This window comes from Ambystoma mexicanum, chromosome 2q (genome assembly GCF_040938575.1).
Source record: "Ambystoma mexicanum isolate Mex_15411 chromosome 2q, UKY_AmexF1_1, whole genome shotgun sequence".
Lineage (NCBI taxonomy): Eukaryota > Metazoa > Chordata > Amphibia > Caudata > Ambystomatidae > Ambystoma > Ambystoma mexicanum.
The window spans coordinates 883,817,135-883,836,805 of record NC_090924.1 but is presented as its reverse complement, the minus strand read 5'-3'; the positions used below and the strand labels follow the sequence as shown (position 1 = coordinate 883,836,805).

Genomic DNA, 19,671 nt, shown 5'->3' with positions numbered 1-19,671 from the left:
ATGGCCCTTTCTGTTATGTCAAGGGGTGAAAGGGCATGTGCCATCACTTCCTGGGATGTCACTTCAGGGTGGGGCCGAATGGCATCACGTCCTGTGATGTCATCAGAGGTCGGTCAAGGGTCGTATGATGTCACTTCCACTACCTCTGGCATTTTGTTGAAATGACGTCCCTGAAGCTCATAGTAGAATGTCTATCCCTCCCACCTACCCATAAGAGTTACTAAAGGGTGCAAACCAAACCTGCGTTTAATTAGTAACACCTTCTGTCGGACTGAGTGCATGTAATGCAAGTAAACGCATTGACCACAAACTGGTGACTTCAGAAGGTGGGCTCTACCTTTTGCTGGTTCCTTGTATTTGTGGATTCTCTTTAGTTTGTCAATCATTCTACAACGAACCTGTCATTTCACATCAGAAGGGATTAAAGCTGTATAAGGAAACCAAGATTAAAATTGCAATGGTGTAAGCAGTTTCTAATGGGTGACGCAAAGTGAATAGTGCCTAACAAATCAGAAATACATTAATACATAATACAAAACATGGGCAGGGAAACTGATCTCTTTGAATACTGGAAGGTGAGTCCACAATGATACCGTTTCATAAGGGATAGGGTTAGACCCAATGGAAGCCCAGAGGCTTGCCTGAGATTACGTTCACAATGTAAGGTGAATTTATTTAACAGTGGCCTGTACATGAAGAGGTAGAACATAATACACCCAAACGTTTTTTTTTTCATCAACGTGTTTTTACTGTTTGCAACTTATTTGCACAGGCTGTCCTCCACTCATCTATGACATCCCATTTTGCCACATTTTTTCGTGCCATTTTATATGGGAGCAAACGTCCCATACCTCCTGCCATCCCCAAACTCAATTTCAACATATTGCCTGAGCCCGCACTGCCCCATAAATGACCCAAAATGTGTGGTCAAATGTCTCCTGATCGAATGTGGTGAAAGGGCTGCTGTGAGTTGAGGCCAGTGAGATGGGACATACAACCCTCCACGCTGCTGCTTGTTTAGCTGCTGCAAACCCAACGGTGGGGCAACTTGGTTCATTAATTCGTAAGAGTAATCCCTTATGGTTCCCGTTTGAATTTGGCTGCACAGCTCAGCCCTATCAATTTAACAAATATTGCACGAGAAGAGTTCACAATTGTGGGACCAGTTCACTTTCTCTGAAAATCGAATGCCTAAAAAATCATAAAATGGGCACCTTTCCATTTATTCTCCTCATGTGTGCCGCCTATCAAAATGTTGAGAGAATGTGCAAAATGCAAAGTTCCGGATTTTGTGGGACTGACAATTAAACCCCTCCCCCGATACACTACTGTTATGCTGTGAAGAATCATTTAAGGGCTCTAACCGAAATGGTCATCAGAAGAGCTTCATTGCTTAAAGGTGTCCTGGCAGCCTCGGGTTTCCCGATTGGGGTTACTCTGACCATAGCTCACCCGGGCAGACATAAGACTCATTTCCTCTAAATATGATGTAGGTAAGGGTTTTGCATTGTGAAATATTGTATTCAAGACAATGTTGCATTTTATAACAATGTATGTATTTTATTTTGGGTATTTATTAAGGTCAAACCTAGCTTCAAGGAACAGTGGAGCTCTCTGCATCAATATGGGTCACTTGCATACATTGAATGGTTGCAGGCAGGGGGGAGCAGTCCTTAGATCATAACATCTACCACCAGCATTCCCTTTACGCTAGCAGAGAATATTCTGCATTTACAGTAGGTGGGAATCATGTATCAGTGCAGAGATGGGGAGTGGGGATGACCTGGCAGGATGGTTGTAATGGGTGGTCATGAGGAGGGATACTGGCCTGGGCTGGTTCAGGGCCCTGTATCCTGTGGAATGTAAGGCTGGTACTCCTTGAAGAGGAGGGTTTGATTTCTCGCTGAAATCCATGATGGTGGGAGCGAGTCTAATGCTGTTGGGCATGAGATTTCACAACTTTGGGTTAACCATTAAGAATGCTTGCTGCCAGTTTTTATATTCCCAGTAAAGCATTTTTGAAAACATTTTGATGTCTTGAAAGAAATATGGGCCTCATTATGAGTCCGGCGAAAACCGAGGCGGTAAAACCGCCTGGTTACCGCTGGACTCGTATTACCATTCCGCCTCCGTGACTCCTGGAAATACCAGGGCATTACGACCCTGGTGTCCCGGGAATTCGGAGGCGGAATTCGGTAAATCCCCATTCCATTGAGTCCGATCGGACTCAATGGAATGGGGAAGTGGAAACACCGGCACCATCTCGTGATGGTGCTGGTGTTTCCACGTCCTCCTGCAGTCGGGCGGTGTTAAACCCGCCAGGTCAGACCTCGCGGGATCATCACCTCCCGCCTACAGGAGTCGGGATCGGGCGGTCCGGAATTAACAGTGGCGGCGGGTTTACCGCCACTGTTAATTCCGGACCGCCCGACCTGTAATGAGGCCCATAGTGTATCAGAGATTAAGCATAAAGGTAGTCTGGAAAAGATAAACATGTTAATTAATAGACACATTAGAGCTTGTTAAAGTCAGAAAGTAATATTGTTTCTCTTCTTTCCTTACAGTTTCCTCGAGAACAGAGGAGCACAAGGTGCAGAGAACCAAAAGGCAGAAACCAAAGGCACTGAATGATCCTGAAGACGCAGCATATTATAATTTAATTCATGTAAGTTGAAACGCTATATGTTCATGTATTCCATTGTATAATGCATTTAAAAACATACATTGTATTTGCTTCCAAAACTTGACACTTGCTTTCAAGAACAAAACAACAACAAAAAAGTTTGCACTGAACATTGTTAGAATTTCTCAGCTAAACCGTTGCAATGTCTAGCAAATGACCATGCGTACAAATATATTCTCTGGATTATGTCCACAACTACAACGAGAGGCATGTTGTATGCTCATGCATTTACAGAACCTCAGGGAATATTCACTCAGCCTTCCTGTGGTTGATTTCTTTGTGTCCTTGGGTTATTGACTGGAAGGATAGGCCAGGAGACTTAGCATCTTTTTAAGGGGTGGCCCATCTTTTTTAGAATATATTTTTAGACGTGCATGTGTTGCCTTTATTCTTAATGACTTTAAACTTACTGTATGCCCTTCACTGGGGCATTTGGGAGAGAGAAGTGGTGGTGGGTTTTTGTGTGTGTTTTTCTTTGGTTGGTTTGGTAGGTCAAAAGACAGACTATCATGTGCCACGTTCAACTTCTTGTATTTAAATAATAAAGAAAACCCCTGACTAACCCTAGTCTATGGGATGCCCTACCTACCAAAACTAAACTACGGTGCTCGTCGTCAGATGTAAATCCCACACTTAATAATCCATCCTCCGTCAAAACTATCCTAGGATGACCCTACCACTATTAATACATAACAAAAACTTGGAGAATGACTCCCTTTTCCTGCAGGATGCTTCTCAGCACAAGTCTCTTCAATATGATATCTTCAAATAGACTCTTGCTTTTCCTTGTAATAGTTCCTTCAGTTCTTTCAATGGGTCTTCCCAGGCTCTTGTGTATTTGTTCACCCTGTTTCTCCAAATATGTTTCTTCTTCTCGAGATGTGTAGATGAAGTATCTCTCTGACTCTTATTCCTCTCATAGTTTTGCCACCCAAAGGAACATGTATGTATTCCTAAGGGGTTCTGAACTTTTGGCAATCACTGGGATGAGTATGTCGGCCTACTGGATGATCTTCACTCTTCATACACTGTTACCACTGATACCATGTTAACGATGCAGGGTCCCTGAGGGATTTTCAAATTTTATACACTTTTGCTAATCACTGGGACAAGGATGCAGGGTCCCGGAGTGATCTTCACTATTTATATAGTGTTACCAATCACTGAAACGAGGATTCATGGTCCCCGAATGAACTTCACTCTTTCAATACTTTTGCCAGTCACTGAGATGAGGACGTAGGTGTCATGACACAGCGTTGGTCCCTATGGCATAGATGGGGACTGGCTCATGTGGGTGTGCCGCTATGCAGACTTGCCAAAGCGCGTTTAGTGGTCTAGCTTTTTTGAAGATGGTGGCCAGTGTCGGATTTATGTTGTTTTACAGTAACGGAAAAAAACACAGCTGAAAAAACTGTATCGGTTTTGGCTGAAAATACAGTTTAGCCATTATGTTAAAAGAACCCAAAACATATACATTACACACTTACATCCCCCCTTACTTACCTTGCTGTGTCCCTGCGATGACTGTTCCCACTCACTTCCGTGATCTGGAACTGGCGGCGCAGGGTCCTTTTCTTTTTTTTTTTTTTTTTTACTTTACACGGTCAGCAGCCCCTGCTGCCCTTGTTCACTATAATGCCACTGAATGGGCGTTGGACCAAATCTTACATACGGTTAATTATTTTCAGTCAATTTGGGTAACGCCGCCGGTGTCCTTATCTCCCCATTGGACGCCCGGTGTTTCGAGTTGCAACCCTGCTTACTGGTGGGTCAGATGTCTTGTTTAGTGATTCCTTTGTTTCCAGTTTGTCAGCCTGACATAACTGTCCCATTCGAAAGGATGCATTCATTACCACTATGTGAGAAAGGGGGCTCAAGGATTATCTCAAGAACAATCTTCAGAACGGGCTCATCAGGGAGTCCAAGTCATCAGTTGCGGCATCTCTATTTTTCATCCCCAAAAAGGACTCCAGAGAGCTGCAGTCTTGCATAGATTATTGCAATCTCATCAGAGTTACCATCCAAGACCGCTATCCTATGCCCTTGATCAAAGACTTCTTAGAGGCTGTTCAAGGGGCGGTAGTCTTCGCCAATCTCGACCTGCAAGGAACATACCACTTTCTTCGCATACGTGAGGGCGACGAATGGAAGACAGCATTCAAAACACCTCACGGCCTCGTCGAGTATCAGGTCATGCCTTTTGGGTTGGTCAATGCACCGGCTGTCTTCCAGCGCTTCATGGACAGGATCTTTGCTGAACTGTTATTTCACTCAGTGATCAATTATCTGGACGACATTCTTGTCTTCTCATCTTCCAGAAAACAACATCATCTACACCTTACTGAAGTACTACTATGGTTAAGGAAGCGCAAACTGTTGGTCAAGCCAGAAAAATGTGCATTCAAAGTGGCCTCTGTAGCTTAACTTGGTTTCATTCTCTGTGCTGAAGGCGTCCGAATGGATCCTCGGAAGACATCCGCCATTCGACAAATTCCCATCCCCTGGCTCAGTTAAGGACATTCAAGGCTTCTTAGGCTTACCTAACTTTTACCGGTAATTCATAAAGAATCTTTCTGAGATTGTTTTACCCATAACTGCCCTTCTCAAGAAGGATGTTCATTACAAGCGGAGTAACGATGCTGAACAAGCTTTCCGATGACTTAAGACCTTGGGCCTCATTACACGGACGGCGGTAACCATGGCGCTATTAGCGCCATGGTTGCCGCCGGTATTTTACTGATTCCGCCTTGGTGAATGGGAGAATTACTGCCCCATTCCAAGGTTGGCGGGGCGGTAATTCCCCATTCACCAAGGCCTTTCCCCATAGGGGGCTCAAATGGGATAAACCAAATAAACTTACCAAATAAATAATTTGTCTACACCTCATCCTCTTTACTGCAAGACGTGAGGTCTTCCCTGAAGGCTTTGATGTCCGTAACCCTGGAAGTAGTAACCTACTTATTACGAGGGAAGGCAGCTTGTGGATTCATGGGGACCGTTTGATGATCCCCAACTCAGTTCTACAGCAACAAGTTATTTCCTGGTCTCATGACTCAAGAGCTGCTATCCAGCCACCATGGACCTTATTTTGTGCTTCTTTTGGTGGCCCAAGATGAAGAAAGGTGTAAGGGACTACGTTTCCATGTGCACTGTTTGCTCCCAGAATAAATCCTCTACAGCTAAGCCTTTAGGGTTACTGAAACAAGACCCCACTCCAAAGGGACCTTTTTACATTTCTCCATGGATTTGTAGTGGACCTGTCCCCTTCTAGAGGGTGTACCACAATCATGGGAATTATTGATTCCTTTAGCAAGATGGCCAGTTTTTCTCCATTAGCCACGGTCCCTATGGCCGTTCAGATGGCCATCACATTCTTAAAGGACTCTTGAGACTTCAGACTTCCTCTTACTATAGTCTCTGATAGGGGTTCTCAGTTCACCTCCCTGTTTTGGAAGATGCTTTGCGGGCTCCTGGGCATTAAAAGGGCTCTTTCCTCTGGTTATCACCCATAGAGCAATGAGCAAATGGAGAGGCTCAACCACACCATAGAACAGTATCTCTGCTGTTATACCAATGTAACTCAAGATAATTAGGTAGATCTCTTACCCACCGCTGAAGTTGCCTATAACAATACTGTGCATACCACAACCCAAATGAGAGCCTTTTTTTGTAACACCGGATTTCACCCAAGATGTGTTCCTACTACTGCTTTCCACCTTCTAAAATGCCTGCTGTGGATTCGTTTTTAGAAACGCTTGCTGGAGTACACAAGGAAGCATACTTAAACCTGGGGCATAGTAAACAACAGAATAAGACCTATGCTGACAAACACAGAAGGAGCTGTCTTGAGTGGAACCTTGGTAGTATAAAGTCTGGCATTCGACCAAATATCTACCTAGGTGGGTTCGGCCATCCAAACTGTCTCCTTGGTTTGTCAGTCCCAATGCGATTATCGCCAGGATGAACCCAGTAACCTTTAAGCTTCGGTAGCCCAAACAACTAAAGCACATTCATCCAGTATTTCATTCATCTCTTCTGAAGACTTACCTTCCAGACAGGTATGAAAGGAAGAGGTTAGCAGACAGCGTTCCTCCCTCTGAAGACTCAGAAGAGTATGAGGTGTCAAATATATGCTACTCCAGATTTTACTGGGGAACTCTCCAACACTTAGTGCACTTGAAAGAGTATTCAGCTGCTGAAAGATCTTGGGATCTAGTTTCACATAGTCATGCCCAACGGTTGCCTCATCATTTCCATCTGCTGCACCCTGGAAGCCGGGATCCTCTCGGTTAATGAAGGGCCATACTGTCATGACAGAATGTTGGTCACTATGGCATGGATGGTGCCAGGCTCACGAGGGTGTGCTGCAATGCTGACTTTGCAAACCACATTTAGTGGTCTACCTTTTTTCAAGATGACGGCCGGTGTCCTTTTCTCCCCATCAGATGCCCGGTGCTTCAGGTTGCAACCCTGTTAACTGGTGTGTCAGACCCTTTGATTAGTGATTCCTTTGTTCCCTGTTTGTCAGCCTTTTCAGGTTCTTTTTTTGCTCGTTTCCCTATGTTCTTCTCCTGTCTTTCCTTGGATTATATTTCTGACCAGCTCCTGCTCCAGCTACTTGCCCGCTTAATTTATATTTATTTTCTTTCATGTCCTGCTTCCTTCAGTTTTCCCTGTATTTTTTCCTCTGTTGCCCTCAGTATACTATTTCGCCTATTTTGCTACCTGCTTTACTTACTGAAGGTTTTCAGTCCTCCTGGCTACTGTTCTTTGTTCTACTGTTACCCTGTTGAGGACTACTACCAGAGTAACTACAGAAACATCTGTAGGGGGGTTTTCTGCCCAACCCAGGCTTTTACTGCTGAGGATCTTCCCTGTGGGGGTCGATTTGCTGGTCCTGTTTAACATAGAGTGGCACTGTGGCCTCCAACAGAAACAGACCATGAGGGTAATTCATAGAATTTCGCACAAAATTGGTGCACGCATCTGGCGCACAATGTGCGCATGCGAATGTCTGCGCCAGCCGCGTGTGCTAAAATCGATTTCCGCGCACAGCGTATTCATGGATTTTAGCCTCCAAAACCAGCCGTGGCGCAGAGTGGCGCAGCGACCCTGCAGCAGCGCCAGTTACACCCCCTTGCGCAAGGAAAAGCCATCAAAATTCCCAATTCAGCGCAAAGGGCTGCGCTAACCCTGGACCAGTATACAGGGCTGCCAAACAGCAAACGCCAAGCGGGGAACGTGTATTACTGGGGTGCACGGGAAGTTCCACACGCGATTTCAGCAGGGTACGTGTATTTCTGGGGTGCGGGGAAGTTTAACACGCGATTTCAGCAGGGTACGTGTATTACTGGGGTGCGCGAGAAGTTCCACACGCGATTTCAGCAGGGTACATGTATTTCTGGGGTGTGGGGAAGTTTACCACGCGATTTCAGCAGGGTACGTGTATTAATGGGGTGCGCGGGAAGTTCCACACGCGATTTCAGCAGGGTACGTGTATTTCTGGGGTGCGGGGAAGTTTAACACGCGATTTCAGCAGGGTACATGTATTACTGGGGTGCGCGGGAAGTTCCACATGCGATTTCAGCAGGGTACGTGTATTTCTGGGGTGCGGGGAAGTTTAGCATGCAATTTCAGCAGGGTACGTGTATTACTGGGGTGCGCGGGAAGTTCCACAGGCGATTTCAGCAGGGTACGTGTATTTCTGGGGTGCGGGGAAGTTTAACACGCAATTTCAGCAGGGTACGTGTATTACTGGGGTGCGCGGGAAGTTCCACATGCGATTTCAGCATGGTACGTGTATTTCTGGGGTGTGGGGAAGTTTAACACGCAATTTCAGCAGGGTATGTGTATTACTGGCGTGCGCGGGAAGTTCCACACGCGATTTCAGCAGGGTACGTGTATTTCTGGGGTGCGGGGAAGTTTAATACGCAATTTCAGCAGGGTACGTGTATTACTGGGGTGCGGGGGAAGTTCCACACGCGATTTCAGCAAGGTACGTGTATTTCTGGGGTACGCGGGAGGTTTCACATGCGATTTCAGCAGGGTACGTGTATTACTGGGGTGCGCGGGAAGTTCCACATGCGATTTCAGCAGGGTACGTGTATTTCTGGGGTACGCGGGAGGTTTCACATGCGATTTCAGCAGGGTACGTGTATTACTGGGGTGCGCGGGAAGTTCCACACGCGATTTCAGCAGGGTACGTGTATTTCTGGGGTGCGCGGGAAGTTCCACATGTGATTTCAGCAGGGTACGTGTATTTCTGGGGTGCGGGGAAGTTTAACATGCGATATCAGCAGGGTACGTGTATTACTGGGGTGCGCGGGAAGTTCCACACACGATTTCAGCAGGGTACGTGTATTTCTGGGGTGCGGGGAAGTGTAACACGAGATTTCAGCAGGGTACGTGTATTACTGGGGTGCGCGGGAATTTCCACACGTGATTTCAGCAGGGTACGTGTATTACTGGCGTGCACAGGAAGTTTCACACGTGTTTTCAGTAGGGTACGTGTATTACTGGGGTGCGCGGGAAGTTCCACACGCGATTTCAGCAGGGTACGTGTATTTCTGGGGTGCGGGGAAGTTTAACACGCGATTTCAGCAGGGTACGTGTATTACTGGGGTGCGCGGGAAGTTCCACATGTGATTTCAGCAGGGTACGTGTATTTCTGGGGTGCGGGGAAGTTTAACATGCGATATCAGCAGGGTACGTGTATTACTGGGGTGCGCGGGAAGTTCCACACACGATTTCAGCAGGGTACGTGTATTTCTGGGGTGCGGGGAAGTTTAACACGCGATTTCAGCAGGGTACGTGTATTACTGGGGTGCGCGGGAAGTTCCACACGTGATTTCAGCAGGGTACGTGTATTACTGGCGTGCACAGGAAGTTTCACACGTGTTTTCAGTAGGGTACGTGTATTACTGGTGTGCGCAGGAAGTTTCACACGCGATTGGCCTTGGGCGAGCGGGGTACGTGTATTTCGGAGGTGCGCGGGAAGTTTCACACGCGACAGGCCCTGTGCGAGTGGGGTACGTGTATATCTGGGGTGCAGGGGAGTCCTACACGTGAATTGGCAGTGTGGGTCCTCCCAGTTGTTCCCCCTACACCCTCCACGGCCCCTGCAGACAGCCCACACCACAGGGGACTACCCTGCACCCCTGGTCATGTCCCGCAGGCAGCCCATCCACCATGGGCATGCCCCCCCAGCCAAGCCACTTGTCACCTTGCACTAGTGATCACCAACGCATTACCCTCTTGCACCCCCACCCCCCAGCAGTGCAGGGCAACTACCAGCAGGCCCCCACTCAAGTCCCCTTGCACCCCCAACCCCCAGCAGTGCAGGGCACCTGCCAGCAGGCCCCCACTCATTTCCCCCAGCACCCCCACTCCCCAGCAGTCAGGGGCACCTGCCAGCAGGCCCCCACTCATGTCCCACTCATGTCCCCCAGCACCCCCACCCCCCAGCAGTCAGGGGCACCTGCCAGCAGGCCCCCACTCATGTCCCAGTCATGTCCCCCAGCACCCCCACCCCCCAGCAGTCAGGGGCACCTGCCAGCAGGACCCCACTCATGTCCCACTCATGTCCCCTTGCACCCCCACCCCCCAGCAGCGCAGGGAGCCTGCCAGCAGGCCCCCACTCATGTCCCACTCATGTGCCCTTGCACCCCCACCCCCCAGCAGTGCAGGGCACCTGCCAGCAGGACCCCACTCATGTCCCCTTGCACCCCCACTCCCAAGCAGTGCAGGTCACCTGCCAGCAGGCCCCCACTCATGTCCCCTTGCACCCCCACCCCCAAGCAGTGCAGGGCACCTGCCAGCAGGCCCCCAGTCATGTCCCACTCATGTCCCCTTGCACCCCCACCCCCAAGCAGTGCAGGGCACTTGCCAGCAGGCCCCCACTAATGTCCCACTCATGTCCCCTTGCACCCCCACCCCCCAGCAGTGCAGGGTACCTGCCAGCAGGCCCCCACTCATGTCCCCTTGCACCCCCACCCCCAAGCAGTGCAGGGCATCTGCCAGCAGGCCCCCACTCATGTCCCCTTGCACCCCCACCCCCAGCAGTGTAGGGCACCTGCCAGCAGGCCCACACTCATGTCCCCTTGCACCCCCACCCCCCTAGCAGTGCAGGACACCTGCCAGCAGGCCCCCACTCACTCATGTCCCACTCATGTCCATGTCCCCTTGAACCCCCACCCCCCAGCACTGAGGGGCACCTGCCAGCAGGCCCCCACTCATGTCCCCTTGCACCCCCACCCCCCAGCAGTGCAGGGCACCTGCCAGCAGGCCCCCACTCATGTCCCCTTGCACCCCCACCCCCAAGCAGTGCAGGGCACTTGCCAGCAGGACCCCACTCATGTCCCACTCATGTCCCCTTGCACCCCCCAGCACTGAGGGGTACCTGCCAGCAGGCCCCCACTCATGTCCCCTTGCACCCCCACCCCCCAGCAGTGCAGGGCACCTGCCAGCAGGCCCCTACTCATGTCCCACTCATGTCCCCTTGCACCCCCACCCCCAGCACAGAGGGGCACCTGCCAGCAGGCCCCCACCTATGTCCCCTTGCACCCCCACCCCCCAGCAGTGCAGGGCACCTGCCAGTAAGCCCCCACTCATGTCCCCTTGCACCCCCACCCCCCAAGCAGTGCAGGGCACCTGCCAGCAGGCCCCCACTCATGTCCCACTCATGTCCCCTTGCACCCCCACCCCGCAGCACTGCGGGGCACCTGCCAGCAGGCCCCCACTCATATCCCCTTGCACCCCCACCCCCCAGCACTGAGGGGCACCTGCCAGCAGGCCCCCACTCATGTCCCCTTGCACCCCCACCCCCAGGCAGTGCAGGCCACCTGCCAGCAGGCCCCGATACATGTCCCCCAGCCAACACGTCATCACAATCTAGATCCCTGGCCCTTATGTCAAGCCTCCACAGGCCAAAGACCCACCTAAGTATTGCATCCACCCACATAGAAATGCCAATTACATGATACAACCCCAATGGCAAGTATGTAAATGAACACATGTCCTTCACACACACACAATGGGTGCAAGTGAATGTCAAAACCCATATCATGACATGCATGAAACCAATGAGATAATACCACAAATGGAAGTATAAACAAATATATATTAAGGATAACATGAACGTAAATCAAATTAAACACAACAATGGGAATAACAAAAGAAATGGTCCATGTCCGATAAATAATGAAAATCAAGAAAACATAAGCAAAAGAAATCCAAAAAGAAATGTTGTCCAAAGTCACAGTCCAAAAAATCAAATCCAAGGGAAAATAAAAAGTAAAAACCATTGCTCCATGGTGAACACAAAAAAAATATTAAAAAAGATGAATCCAATGTAGAACTATGTACAATTGAAGAATCCAGGGTCCATGAGCCCAAGTTAAGAAATGAAACCTACCAAAAACTACTACCTAATAAGAAAACTATATACAAAAATGTGGTGCATTGTCTAAGCGGTCCAAAATAAAGAAAAAATGAAAGGAAACCTAATACTAACTAACTAACTAACTATTTACAAGGGCAGCGGGCAAGTCCAACGGCTCACTTGTTGATCTCCCAGGCCAGGGCATCATTGAACTCCTGCTCAATGTCCCGGAGGCGGTCCTCTTCCATGGCCCCGAGGGTTCGCAGGGACGATGACATCTGGATCTCCAGGTCCCTGCGAATGGCCTAGAGGCACTCGGCCCGCCTCAGGGCCCTACGCATGGAGTTCTCCGCCCTGACCATCGTGAGCCGTGCCTCTTCGCCCGCTGCCGCTCCGCATCTATCGCATGGCCCAACTGCTGCCACACGGAAGACACTTTCCGTCCAGGGTCCTTCTGCCCTCCGGCCGATGCCTGCCCCTCTGATGATGAAGGCCCCGAGCCATCATGGCTCCCACCTTGTTGCTGCTGCTACTGTGCCGCTGCCTGTGCCCTGGTTCCTGCTGCCTGCACATCCTCCTCCAGCTGGGGTGCAGTTGTTGAGGTGGCCACCCCTGCTGGACGTCCGACTCCCGACTATGGCAGGGATGTGTCCTCCACCAGCCTGGCCGCAGGGTCAGAGGCAGCTCCAAAGGGCACCCAGGTGACACATGGGTGGGAAGATGGCACGGAGGACGACTGGCGCATAGGGGGTTCAGTTGAGGACGGGGTCGGAACAAGGTCCAGAAAACTGAGGAATCCGGCCCTGGTGAGCTATCCCAGTGGGTCAACACGGTCAACGAGCCATGCGAGAAGACATGCAGTCTCCTCATGAAAAGACTGCAGGTCAGCTCGCATGGCACGTTGACGCAACGCCACCCCACCCCACCCAGGACAGGCTCAACACGGTGCCGGATAGCCACATCCCCAGGGAGAGGAAGGCCAGTTGGTGTAAGCCGATCCCCTCCCTGAGAACGGGTCTGGACGTATGTATCCCTGCTGGTTCAAGATGATGCAGTCACAGGATCGGGGACATGATTACACACAGGCACCTCTGTGGCGGCCTGTCCCTGCCCCTGCACTGCACCACTAGCACCAGTGGAATCCCCACCTCCAGACCCCGTCTCTGTCCCTTGCACGGCCTCCTCCTCCACAAAACCCCCCACCAACCTGGATGACTCCGTGCCATCTTCCTCCGTCGGGCCCTGTGGGGTCTCAGCTGCCCCTTCGGCTGCCGAGGAGTCCAACTCCAACCTCCGCCTCTTGGACCTCCCCTCGGCAGCTGCGACCTGGGACGCGGCACCGGACTCCTCACTCCCTGACGAGATGACAACCTGGGAGGGGAGCCGGGCCTTGCGTCTCCGGCTGGCGGTGCGATCCATGCCGCTATGCTCCACAGCACCCTCTCCGCCCTCTTCATCAGTCAACGCTGCAGACAGGGAGAGATAGGACACAGGCATCATGGCACTGTACTATGGACTCATACACACATGACAGTTGCACACGAGTGTCATTGTCAAACTTCAGACATGGCATCGCAATCCCCAACACACATGTCATTTCAAATCACACACATGAGCTATTACACAGCCATATCGCAACAGCCAGCACCATCCATACACATACAACAGCATGAGCAGGCAAAGGTGAGCCAGACATCACATGAGACACAGGGAGTGCACTAGACATGCACACACGCCACCACACTTACATGAATGTGTACACCTCCACCAAGTGTCGCAGTGATGAGATCGGCATCCATGTCACATCTGGCAATCAGTCTTCTACATATCAGTCTCACATGCATCCATGTTGCATGACAGTTGCACACTTGTCAGATACACATACATGCACATGTACACAGTGCAGATACATGCAGCTGGAACCAACATCCATGTGTGACACCACAACCTTGATAACTGACATACACAGTCATTCAAACATGTGTGCTCACACATCTGCATTTGGCCTGCATGCTTACCCACAAATACACCATCCATGTGTCTCACACATGAAAGGGCTCGCATGTGTCAGCATCACCCCCCTGTACATACACATCCATACATGGCCCTACAAAACCACATGTGCAATCTGCACACTACTGACACACCACCACACGCACAGCTTCCAATCAGTATGCATGTACACTTACTGCTCGACTCCAGACGGGTCTGCCTCTCAAGGACCTGGACGTGGAGCGCTGGGCATACGCGTTCCAGGACCCTCATTTGGTCTTCCGACAGGTGGCCCCTGCGCCCCTTAGCATCCACCACCTTCAAGAGGCGCCGGGCCTTGTTGAGGGTCCTGGACCCAAAGTCCTCCCAGCGCTTCTTGACATGATGGAATTCGCGACTGCCACCCCCTCCGCGTTGATGGCAGTCACGATGTCCGTCCAGATCCTGGTCCATCCTTCCTTGTCGGCACGCGACCTTCCGAAGAGGGCATCATACTGCCCCAGGACTTGCTCCACCAGGACACCAACTTCGGTGGCAGTGAAGCTGGTGGCCCTCTGCCTCTCTGGCTGGGGGTTGCCAGTGGCCTCAGATGGTGGTGTGCCCGACATGGCAACCCCAGAGGCAGGAGTGGGTGGGCAACTGGGTCCTGGGGCTGGGCTGTGGAGCGATGGAATCCCAGTCGGGAGTCTTAGGTTCCAGCAGGGGTGGTCACAGCAACAGCATCCCTGGCTGACGTGCAGGCAGCAAATGGCAGGGCACGTGGGCATCAGGCAATCAGGCAGCAGATGGCAGGTGGGAGCGGGCTCAGGGGCCTGGGGGGCAGTAATTCGGCCTTCTGGGCAGGAGTGTGGTCTTCCGTGTGTGAACGCGTGGCCAGCTTGATACGGAGTGATTTGGCACGTGAAAATCTTGCACGTCAGTGTGTAATTTGAGGAAAGGCCCTTAGCGCGTAAGCGTGTCAGCGCACGTACGCAATTTCATTGGACCAAAGGCCCTTAGTGTGTAAGCGCGTCTGTGGCGTGACGCACGTGGGTGTTTCCCTCATAGCACGTGATGACAGAGCATTCGTGGAAAAGCTGCACGTCCAAGTGTCACCGTGTGTAATTGGAGGAAAGGGCGCGTACACGCGTAATTGACGTGTACGTTTGGGCCGGTTTAAAAGGTACGTGTAGGACGCCATTTCCTTGTACGTGCTTTTTGTGGAGAGCGAGTGGGTGGATTCTGTAATTCTTATCGGTTCACACGCGATTACTTCACAGCGTTTCAAGTTCGTACTCCCTGTTACCTCTGACAGCTTTTATTTTTCCACTTTTTTGGGCCTGTTACCTCAAACAGTGTTCACTTCTCCTTTTGTCCTGTCTCCTCAGACAGCGTACAATTCTTCTTTTGGCGGGGGTGTTGCCAACGCGCACACGCGCATATTTTTCACGTTCTTTTTCCAGGCAGACGGTGAGTTCCGCATGTACTTAGCAACTGTGCTTGCCCCGTGTGTCGCGTACCCCTTCAGAGGTCATTGTAGGCTGCGTGTATCATGCGTACGCTTATTGTTGTGTTTCTGGGTGCCACAGCATAGTGCGGGTTCATTTTTCCACGCATGTGGTCTACGAGGTGTTGCTTGCACATTTATTTTTGTTTTTGGGCTGCCTGTGCATTGCTTGTCCTGTCATCTTCCCCCAGAGGTCACAGACAGCCTTGTTGGAGCACTAGGGTACGAATTCCATCTAGTACCCTATCCCTTTGACCCCCATTTGCCCAGGACAATAGTTTACTGCTCCTCCCATACGCACAACAACATCAGTGCCATGGTTGGGAGTGTTAGGGAGAATTCTCTGTTTGGGCTGAATTTCCTAACCTAGTGAGTCCCCCAGCAGCTTTGCTGGATTTCTGGAGTTTGTTTTGTTCATCCTGCCAAGAGTGAGACTCTTTTCTCCAACTCTTGGACATGAATGTGGTTGATTCCTTTGAATGTCAATGTGTTCTATGGGCTATGGGGTCTTTTACTCCATAAGGCCTCATGTGTTTTACTATGTGTGTTACACCGCACCCTCCGTGCCGTAACACTGGGGTGTTCTAGAGGATCCCCACCATAGACTCCATACCCTGGGACTGACTACTGTCTCCCAGGGCATGTAAAGTCACCATTGGCTTTACTAGACCTAAATTTACTAACAGAACTAGTACAAACCATCCTATTGTGGACGTACTGGTAGGGGTAATTTGATTACCCCTGGGTCTGTTGTTCGAGGGGGCACTGTCCCGTCCCCCCTCGTCGAGTTTTGGCTGGTGGCAGTGGAAACTACTTGTTATATTCGACCCCGAATATATTTCTATGGGATTATTCCCATTGTTGGAGGCTAATACTTTTTCACGTTAGTCTCTAACATACCGCCGGTTTATTTGTCTTAAATAAATCCACCGTTTGGTATTTTCTGCCAGAACTCGGTTTTTAAAATGGCGTCTGTGTTCATCTCTGTAACTCCGAACCAAAGGTTGAGCCCTTTGTTCCACTTTTGGCGGGCTTCTACACAGAAGCCCTCCATAGTGGTGCCATTCTGTCTGGGTACCACAGGGGGTGTGGGAGGGGGTTTAGGCACCCTGGACTGAGTTGCCTTGCCAACTCAAGTCGCACTCTTGTGTGATTGGCCCAAGTGGTGAGCTGCCCCGCTCACCACTTAGCGTGTTTGATTTACAGCTAGGCTGAATGAATGAGGGTTTTCTGCATAAAAGCAGGGCTTTTGGGACTGGATCTTCAGAAGTCGCCACAGGACCTAAGAATCCGATGAGGGTAAAGCTGAGCCGACCTGCAACGACGACACCTCCGGTGGAGCCCTGCCGAACCGACTCACCACTTCCCAACGACAGAGGAGATCTCCCTGCCGGAGAGTCTTCTTCCCCTGACTGGTGGGAACAACCAGTCCCTTTGCTTTTTCTTCGCTTCCAGGACGTAGTGGTCGAATTGCCCGTGCTGAGCACCCCGGCAACTGGATAGCCACTAACCTGTACCGCGACCTAAAGGTGGTGCCTTGTGACGGAGCACTCCAGGGCTGGTCTCTTCCCTGGTGGTGCAACGATCTTCAACTTTCCTTTGACGACGAGACCATCTCATCTCTTGGCAAAGCCCCGACTTGCATCCACCACCAGGAACAACTGCCCCCGCCGGAGCTGTCTCTTCACTTACAAGGTACTGTGTCCGCCTGGCTTCCCTTGTGACGGTTAGCGTGAGGTGTCTTAAATCCTTACCTTTCTATTGGGTCGCCTCCAGACCTTCTTAACTATTTGTTCTAAACTGGTCCAACCTTTATGTGACATTTTGCTACAAAGACTCGAAGTGCATTTCCACTGTGATACTTTTGGGACATATCGCCTTGCCTCTCTCCGAGTGGGCCTGGCCTCTGAACTTTGTGATCTACAGTAGACCCTGCCTTACCTGCCTTGCATTTGCTTCGTAAAAGTGTTGATACCGAGTTGGTTTCATACCCTGCCTTTTCTCTCCCGTTCTAACGAATATTAGAGTGCCATCTAGGTTAAAGCATTCACCTCTGTCTGCAAATAAGTGGTGCCGTTGAACCTAGACTTGTCGAAATATTGCTAGAGGATTGATATACTTATAGTAATTGTAATTGAAGTTGTTTGCCGTATTAGTGCCAGTGTGTTTTTCATAGATGTGTTTTTAAAATAAATAATTATATATCTTTACACCCAAGCTCTGTCCGTGTCTGCTTGTTCTATTGTGTAAATTGACCTATCTTGTATTCTCCACATACTGCCTACCTCTTCTTGAGGGAAGTCTGACTGCTCAGCCACAGCTACCAAGTGAATCTGTGTGGTACAGACTGCTACCAAGTGGGTTTACTGCCAAACACCTGTAGTCGTAAATCTTTTGCAGTGGTCCCAGAGGGAACTGCACATGTTTCTGCCAAACACTGGTGTACAGCGGTGGGATTTGTATCGAGTATACAGTTTAGAGTGCTTTTCAACACTTTAGGATAACTAACCACAAAGCTTAGCACTAAAAATCAACTTTAAAAAAACATGTCTACTATGGAAGTTTACAGTCAAGGGTCCTTGTCAGGTGAAAATACTGAGAGTTTGAGAGCTCTCTGTAGACAAGAGAATCTTTCTGTAAGAGGCAAGAAGGTAGAGCTGATAGCGAGATTGCTGAAAAACCAAAGTCTGGATACTGGTTCAGAGGAACCAACTTCTCCAGCAAATGTAGAAAACAGTGATGGTATTGATCTGAATCGAAGTCTTGATAATGAGTCAGAAGAGGAAAGTGAACCTAATGAAGTTAGCCACTCTGAGCCTCTGTCTGCCTTACCTACTGTACCTACGGGGCCCATACCAGGGCCCACATGTAACCCTGCTTATTTTGAACTTGAAAAAATGAAGCCCGAATTAGAGTACAAACGTTCTTTAGCCCAATCTGAAAGAAACCAAGAGCTAGTGTTCAGAAGAATGAATGCCCAAGCTGAGCAGAAGCAAGCTGAGTTAAGACTCAGAGAAATAGAACTTAATCATGAGTTGGAAATGAAAAAGTTGTCTGTTGAAAATGCTTCTCTGTCCTCTGGTTCCTCTAGAAGTTCCAGTCCCAAAAGACCCCGGATGCCTAAGGAATTAGTGGGTATGTATAAACCTAGATTGGATGTGTTGGATTGGTTGAAAATATTTGAATATAATCATGGGCTCCAGGACATAACAGGGTATGAGTTACTTCCCTGGTTGTTCTCTAGGCTTCCCCCTGTTGCGACTAATGTGGTAATGGAGTTAGGGGAGGTGGATAAGAAGGATTACGAAAGTGTGAAACTAGCTTTGATAGCTAGATTCGGGAAGACCCCTTCCCAATATCTTAAGAGGTTTAGAACCCTCAAAAAGCATGATGGTACCCCTTGGGCTACCTGGGTGAGTGAAGGGTTGAAAAACTTAGAGGGATGGATTAAGGGTTACAAAGTGAACACTTATGAGGGTATGAAGAATCTTTTTATGTTGGAGTCTATTTATGATGCCTGTTCTCCTGAGCTCAGACAGCACTTGGCTGATTCGAAGGAATTGGATTCCAGGAAGCTAGCTAGGGCTGCTGACTTGTGGGTTGCTAACAGGGCTACTCATAAGGATTCTGGGGCAACTCAGAAAAAGTATGAGGGAAAACAGCCTAAAAAAGACTCAAAAGAGAATTCTAATAACTCAAATTCCAAAGAGGGCCCCAAACAAAACCAGAAGGGTAAGCCACCAGGAAAACCGCAGCAGAATAGTGTACCGTCTGGTGCCAAACCAGAGGGAGGTGAGAACAAGCCACCATTCCAGAAAGCATTTGGGAAATGCTTTGTTTGTGGCTCTACTGACCATGTGAAAGGAGATCCCAGATGCAAGGGTAAACCTTCAGGGGTCCAGCTTGTCTCCTTAGCCTTCGCTCCAGAGGAGGAAGTCCAAATGGCAAGTGGAAACTTTCTACTGCTGGCTGATGAACCCACTGGAGTTTCAGCCAGCGTTTCTTTAGTGTCTCTGGGTTTGTGGGAACAACAGAATTTAGATGTCTGTAATTCTATCCCAGATAATACTAAAGAGTATCATAAGGACAGTGTCCAGGTGAATGGTCAGGAGACTCCTGCCATTAGGGACA

General features: G+C 49.8%; 1 protein-coding gene across 4 annotated transcripts in view; it reads left to right on the top strand.

The window, feature by feature from the left end:
* MYO3A (myosin IIIA) overlaps positions 1-19,671 on the top strand; it is a 2,295,212-nt gene that overhangs the window by 1,977,689 nt on the left and 297,852 nt on the right. For all 4 annotated transcript variants that reach the window (XM_069648154.1, XM_069648153.1, XM_069648152.1 and 1 more), the window contains one exon: positions 2,565-2,665. In XM_069648154.1, coding sequence (XP_069504255.1) covers positions 2,565-2,665 — 101 coding nt within the window. The remainder of the gene's footprint in view (positions 1-2,564; positions 2,666-19,671) is intronic.